Source organism: Poecilia reticulata, linkage group LG12 (assembly GCF_000633615.1).
Source record: "Poecilia reticulata strain Guanapo linkage group LG12, Guppy_female_1.0+MT, whole genome shotgun sequence".
NCBI lineage: Eukaryota > Metazoa > Chordata > Actinopteri > Cyprinodontiformes > Poeciliidae > Poecilia > Poecilia reticulata.
Genome location: NC_024342.1, coordinates 1,275,545 through 1,283,237, shown reverse-complemented (window position 1 = coordinate 1,283,237; position 7,693 = coordinate 1,275,545). Strand labels below are relative to the sequence as shown.

General features: G+C 40.4%; 1 protein-coding gene across 2 annotated transcripts in view; it reads left to right on the top strand.

Annotated features, from left to right (window-relative positions):
- The window catches only part of gfra2b (GDNF family receptor alpha 2b), a 122,888-nt gene that overhangs the window by 5,359 nt on the left and 109,836 nt on the right, over positions 1-7,693 (top strand). For both annotated transcript variants that reach the window (XM_008423128.2, XM_008423127.2), the window contains exon 2: positions 4,699-4,998. In XM_008423128.2, the coding sequence (XP_008421350.1) occupies positions 4,699-4,998 (300 nt within the window). The remainder of the gene's footprint in view (positions 1-4,698; positions 4,999-7,693) is intronic.

Below are 7,693 nucleotides of genomic sequence, written 5' to 3'. Positions count from 1 at the left end.
TGCAGAGCTCAGTCGTTTGGCAAATAGTTCAAAGTTTAAACTGACATGTTGAACATCTTTTATCTGGTCATTTTGTGTAATATTTAACAACTAGAAAATGGCACAAAATAAGAATATTGTTTCCACTCTGATTAGCTGCTGTTAGACCTACCAATTTTAACTTGAATGTTCATTTCATTTTTCACACCTGTGAAAATAATTTATATTCCCATGACTTTTTTGTTCTTTGGGAAATTATTTTTAATGATAAATACAGAAACAAGCATAAAAATCAAAACATCTACAACAGTGATAGTAATATTAATAATAAAATAATAGTGCAAAGTAGCCTGCAAATTCTTTGGTGGGGCAGTGAGGGACCTGGATAAAGGCTAGGGGGGCGCTGGGCCAAAAAAGGTTGAGAAACACTGATTTAGACTATAAAAATGCTGCTTTTGTCTGTTTTTGTTGTTCAAGCATACCAAAATATACAAATATACCTTAATGCTCACAGTGGAAACCGTCTTGGTACTACAGCACAACATCTACAGTATTCCTTATCTCTGCTCTTGAAGGAATAGCTAATCAGCACCAAGAAAAATGAATGCTGCCTCTGCATTGGTTGCTTTACAAATACCAGTTAAAAGTGTGTCAAGTATCATCTTGCTACCTAGGTATATCAGCTTTATAAGCAGTGTTTTCCTTAGACTATTTTAGAGGCATTTAGCATAAAAATTCTCGAAATTGTATATTTTCTGGTAGTAATTTGGAGTTATGTTCCACTAAAAAAATTGTTAATACTGTACCGCTTCCTGTGCTGAATAATGATACGGTGGGATGTGTGGTGTCTGGTTCTGAACACTTGATGATGAAGTTAAAGCTGCTGTCACACTCTGGCCTTTTTCCCATGTATGCTGACATTGTTAAAAACATGTTTCTTTGGCATGAAGTGATGAGGAACATTTTGTGAAACATTAAAGTTACGTCCAACATTTGAAGTACATGTATCACTTTTGTTGGAGTCACATTGTGAAAATATAATGTATCCTGGAGATCAGTTGAGTGGAAGTGTCAGCGTCCTTCTGAGTAATGACTGGCTATATTACTTTTCCATGTTTTTTTATGTATATACAATAAACTGTCCACTTATATTTAAATGCTCCAAAAACGCCCTAAAGTAGCCCAATAATTATCTGAATTAATTAGATAGCAAATTAATGTCTTAAATTTAACTTTTTGTTCCAATTATTGCTTGTCTGAGGTGAATAAAGCATCTTCGTAGCCTAGTGATGGAGATTAAATGATGGTACTGGTGAGTCACTGGAGTGACATTACATTTGCGGTTGCATTGTTATTAATATGCCATGTGAAATCTGTGATGTGTTGTAATCTTTCAACATATCCAGAATAATCTGAGAGACTCATGAGGTAGTGCCTCAGCAGTTATCCTGATAAGTAAAATAACTACTGGAAATAACATAGATGTTAACAATGGTGAGAGAAAATCAATTTATCCACTTGTCAGTGCTCTGCCGTGTCTCACCTTAGGGGGCGTTGTGTCACACAGTGAATGAAGCAGACATTTGGCACAAGCCCATTGCTGTCTCTTTTCAATATCACCAATAGACATGTTTAATGACATGTTTCATGTATGCTGGAGTTCCACAGTCTGTCTACTACAATGAAGAGCGCCTTCATGGAAAACACTCCAAGCAGTAGGAGAATATGAAAACCATCCATCCATCCATCCATTTTCTTGCACCCTTTTTCCCTCAGTGGGGTCGGGAGGGGTGCTGGTGCCCATCTCCAGCCAACATTTCGGGCGAGAGGCGGGGTACACCCTGGACAGGTCGCCAGTCTGTCGCAGGGCAACACAGAGACACACAACCATGCACACACACACTCACACCTAGGGGCAATTTGGAGAGACCAATTAACCTGACAGTCATGTTTTTGGACTGTGGGAGGAAACCGGAGTACCCGGAGAAAACCCACGCATGCACAGGGAGAACATGCAAACTCCATGCAGAAAGACCCCAGGCTGGTAATTGAACCCAGAACCTTCTTGCTGCAAGGCAACAGCTCTACCAACTGCGCCACTGTGCAGCCCTAGAATATGAAAACCCACAGTGGGAATAGAACCGTTTAAGGCCACTCTCCTCTTGCCGATCATCCCCCTCAGCCATTTGCGCACTTCTTTGGAGTGGCATGTGTTAGACCAGTGTTTCCCAACCCTGGTTCTTAAGGCACACTGCCCTGCATGTTTTATTTCTCTGCTTTAATATGCTTGATTCAGCTGATTGCAGTTCAGCAAACACTTGTCAATTGAAATCACCTGTGCTAAAGCAAGGTAACACCTAAAACATGTAGGGCAGTGTGCCTCGAGGACCAGGGTTGGGAAACACTGTGTTAGACAGTAGGCTACCTCATCTATCAGCAGTGTTTCTTGAAGAGGCCGCATGCGACTCGTGTCCTAGGTGTGATAGCATGTTCCAGGCTGCACTAATGTTGGCACAGTGAGTGTTGGAACACATACATAGAAAATTACCTTGCTATTGGTTAGGTAACTCAGACAGACAGAATTATTTCCTTGAATCAACAGAAAGGTGAATTATTAATAACTCAAAGTGGCTTGCAATATGCCACATGACAGAGAAACAGAGCCAGCAAAGTGAGCAAATTCCTTAACAGTCAACCAAGTAAACTTGTCATTGATGCTGGGGTCAAAACTCATCACGTTACTGACGACACAGTTGATATGTTGATCAATTATTTAATGCACCAACGTTTAATTTGCATAATTGGATGTTTTCCACCATCAGTAACCCTGAAGGTGAATTTAGCTGATTTAGATTTAGTTGCTCTCTCCAGAGCTAATTAATCCCTGCTCTTGCCTGTTGATTTCTGCTCAGTGATCTGAGCTGCTGGCAGAAACCAGCAATAAAACTTCTATTTGCTGAAAGCTATTTACATCTACAGAGGTCAGCTGGTTGTTGTGTGGGTGTCTGTTTTGGCTTTTGCCAGATGCACAAGGAAGAAGGAAGGTGAAGGAAGGCAGCTGTTGTCTTTGTATGACTGTTGTAGTGATTTGTGTATTTTTAGAGCTTAGGTAAAGTACTATAAGACTTTGGCTTTGTTTGGAGCCTGGAAATAACATACCTGCATACAAAGCTCAGAACAGATTCCCTCCTGATCAAAACCTTTGGAGAAAATACAAGTATTACCTTTCTTTCTTGGTTGTTCAGAAGAAGATTTTTAATTCAAGGTTAAACATGCAAGAATAAAAGGAACAAGAGACAAAACTTTGGATCCTTCCAAACCCATGGAGTGGGGAGAATAGGCAATGCAAGGAATATCGGCTTTCCGGCTCCAAGTGGTAAAGCCTTTTGTAATTTTAACAGAGGAAACAGAAAATACTGGAAAAAATCCAAAAGGGCAATCTGATAGAAAACCCCTACGACTTCTTAAAGAAAAATCCTATCCACTAATACCTAGGAGGCACTATTGCAAAGTTCAATGCACTTTGGCTAATAACTCCTAAACCATAAGTCCTACACTGAAATACTTTATATTAGCTTAAAGCTCGGATAATTCCGTATCACTTTACGTTAAACATGCCTTTTCTCTGCTTTATTACATTTTATTTTACTATAATGCAAGAAAGGCAAAACATAGTTATTACTCTGGTTACTTTATACGCTGGATCAACATTAAACTTACCATCTCCTGACAAATCTAAAGTAGTTAATTCCCAGAATGACAAGGCAATGTGGAGTTAAAAATCACTGTTAAAACAGATACTTTAGCAAAAGCCTAATTTTGTAACATATATTGTAAAATCAATATGAAATCAAATACAAAGTAGAATCACTCACAGAACCTCACTAGAAGATAGAGCTTCATTCATGTCTGTGGGAAATAGACCATTTAAATAGAAGATCCTAATAAAGTTAATATTGTCCCCTGTTTGGACTTGACTTAGTAGCTTCAATGCCTATAAAGAATAAAAGTATGCTGCAATAATTTTTCATTAAAATGTCATCAAACCGGACTGGTCAAATCAGTCATCTTTGTAAAACTTCTAGTCCATTAATGCGTTGTCTTTGTGACAGCGGAAAGACTGACCTCATAACATTAGACCCCTGTCTCCGTTCAGCATCTGCAGAATTTTCTGTGTTACATAACTCCAAATTATTTGCCAGTTTGCTGATTTATAAAAAAATTCAACCTCACGTACTCACTGGTAAATGTGTCAGAGGCAGAAAAATGACTTAAAACGTTTATATTCCATTACTGGTGTTCATGCAGCATAAAACGCAATAAGTGAACTTTATTTAATAACAGTTATCAAACTCATTGCCTAAAAAAAAATTACATTTTCAAAACTTAAAAATGTTAGTATGTGTTAGTATATTTTAAGTTTACATGACTCAGCTAACTTGATTGTGAGTGACATTAATAACGGCCTTAAAAAAATTATATTAGCAATGATTTAATCAATCTCTCTTTTAGTTTTTGGTGTATTATTAACATTTTTGCTTTTAATACGAGGGCTGAACATGGATCATTTTTAGATTGAAAACCTAAACAAAACGTCCAAATGAGCTGCACCCGCAGCCTGGACCTGAACCTGGACCTGGTCTGACGCTTGGCGCGCTCCGTCTGCACTGGTGCAAACTGTAACTTTCTGCCTTTGCTGTCTTTTTGTTTATGCTGCAGATGTGTGTGTGTGTGAGTTGGAGCTGGGATCTCCTGGCTGGAGGGAACCTCCGGACTGCGTGCGAGCTTCTGAGCTGTGCAACCAGAACAGTCAGTGCAGCTCCCGCTACCGAATCATGCGCCAGTGTCTGTCTGGCGGGGACAAGGAGCGCAGCACCATGCTGGCCTCCAAGGAGTGCCAGGGGGCGCTAGAGGTGCTGCAAGACTCGCCGCTCTACGACTGCCGCTGCAAGAGAGGAATGAAGAAGGAGCTGCAGTGTCTGCAGAACTACTGGAGCATCCACATGGGCCTGACTGAAGGTAAGCATGAGTGGAGCTAATGAGGCCTCCTGCCTGTTGATGATGTGCTTCAAAGTTTTAGGCTGCGGCTTGGTTAATCTTTTCAGTGCTGAGGTCTAAGATGCTCCGTATCGATTGCTGTGTGGGAGCCTGGCAGTTGTTGCCTGAAGAAAGTAGAGGGAATAAAAAATGTTGTTCTTTTTGGTTTGTTTCAAGTTGAACTGCATAGATTTTCTATGTCAGAGTGAGTTTTAAAACAGTGGAGAACTGCTGCACTTATGGAAGCACCTATCACACAGACAGATGAGGAAACCATCAGGCCAGGCCTAGATTTCAGCCACCAAGGGCCATAAACTACAGCAACAATGATGCTAATAACGGTTTGGGCAAAGGAAGCAGTTTCTCTGAAAAAGAGCTTGGTCAGAAGGGTTTCCTGCCCAGTGCCCCACCTGGACAACCGAAGGAACTGACCCAGAGGTTGCTGTTGAGCTGTTCAGAAGCTGAAATAACATGAAAATGTGTGACCCCCTGAACAGGGTCTCCATAAGCTGCAGCAGCAGCACTGCAGTGACAAGTCAGCTGTTTGTTGGACTTGGTCATCACTGCAGCGTTTGCAGTCACCTGGCGTGTTCCTGAGGTTGCTCCACAGTCCACTGCTGGTCCTGCACTCTGCTGCAGTGTGTGTCAGCACCACCCGCACCAGCACAGACACACATACTCATGCACGGCCCGTTGGCTGGCCTAGTTTGGGTCCCAGCAGTGGCAGAGCTCATTAAGAGCCTCTCTCTTTGTTCCCTGTTCCACTGAGGATGCCTCTGTGCTGCTAACAGTTCTCACACACAAACACACACATGCAGGAACACGCAGGCCAGCCAGGAAAGGCACACACACTCTTTCACACACAGAGCTCACATACAAAAGAAAGGCTCAGAAGACTGAAACAGCTTCAATGCTCTGGAGTACCGTGAAGAGTTGCAACTCTTGGTGCACTCATGCGCTTCCGTAATAGCAAAGTGTGTGCTTTCCATTGACCATATAAATTGATCAATTTGACATTTACCTATTTGAAATAAATTCACTAAATGAAAACTCTGCAATTCCAAAAATACTCTCATCTTTTGATAAAATGTTTTGGCACGGGGCTCAGATGGGGTTTTTTTTTGGCCATATGGAGATTAAATTATTTCACAAAACTGCAATGGAAACACTTTTTTCACATCACGAGTCACATGATCACACATGATACACAGCCGGATGTTGACACTGGCTCAAAGAAGACAACAGGAAGTAGAGGGTGAAGTAGAGGCATGTTTTTTGATGACTTATCACACAAACCAACTTATTCATGTGTGATTTTAATTGCATTTCTTATTTTCTTATTTAATGGAAACACTGCAACTGCAAAATTGTGTTTTTTCAACATCATTCGAATATTGACCAAGTTTTGCAAACACTTGTAATGGAAATGCATCTAGTGTGTGTGTTTTATTTCTCGCTATGCTAGCACAGTGATACATTTTGGAGTTTGAGGAGTGCATGCGTGAGTACGTGTGTGTGTGTGAAATTCTGAGGGGTCTCTATAATGTATGTGACTCAGACTGAAAATTACAAGTTGGTGTCAGTCCAGCTGCAGCTAGAGAGCCATGGTGAGATGCAGCAGGTCAGCACACTCTGTTCCACAGCACAGCGCTGTGAGGATGCTGGACCAGAGGGATGTTGGCTTTATTATACTCATGAAGCCCAGTCCCAGCAGAGTCTGTTCTTTTACTATCACAGTTGTGTTTTATAAATAAACACAAATTTTGAAAAAGTATGGACGTTTGTATTTGGTTTGTATTTTTTTCCTTTTGTTAAAATCCTTTGTGGAAAAAAAAACTTTGGCTTTTGAAAAGTGTATTTATTTGTTGTGCATTGATTGCAATTCTTTTTTTGTCAAATGCCAATCACTGACCTTTTAGAAGTCAGACATGCTGATTCCAATTTTGTTGAACCTGTCACTGTCTCAAACAGTATAGTTTGAGACAGATAAAATGTGAAAAAAAATTGAGCTTCTCTGCCTTCTCCCAGTGCTCCAGTGCTGACTAGAAACACTTAACCAAAGCCTGGAGGAAGGTCTTAGCGCTGTCAGTCACCTCTCCATGTGGCGCTGCTCATACCCCCTCTTGCTCTCTTTTGCTCTCTATTAAGTTGCAGCTAGCACAACCTGTCATTAATGCTCATTGCCACTGATGATGGCAGATAAATGTTTTCTCTAACAATAAGTTTTTGTGCTGCCCTTAGTACATTTAGCAGCGAGTACATGAGCTTGACAGCTCCTGACTCTGATTGGTTGTTTTTGGTCGGGAGTGGTGTATTTCTGCAGACAACAATAGAAGCTCAGGGAGAAGATGGAGGAGATTGATCTTTTCATAGATTATCTGTCTCATAACATACTGTGAGAACATGGTAGCAGTTTTAACAAATATGTAAAAAATGTTCTTTACAAAAGTGACATTCCGATTATCTATGCTCTTTTAAAGGAAAATAGACATTGTAAAGGTTCAAGATTTATTGCCAGGAAACAGACAACAAATAATCACAGGAACATCAATATTCTTACTTTTTGTGCAAAGCACATTTCCATATCAGTACTTTACACAATTGCGCTTTATAATCAGGTAATCAGGGGTGAAAGTAGTTTTAAATTCTTGGGGGTTCTATGACAAAAGTATATATA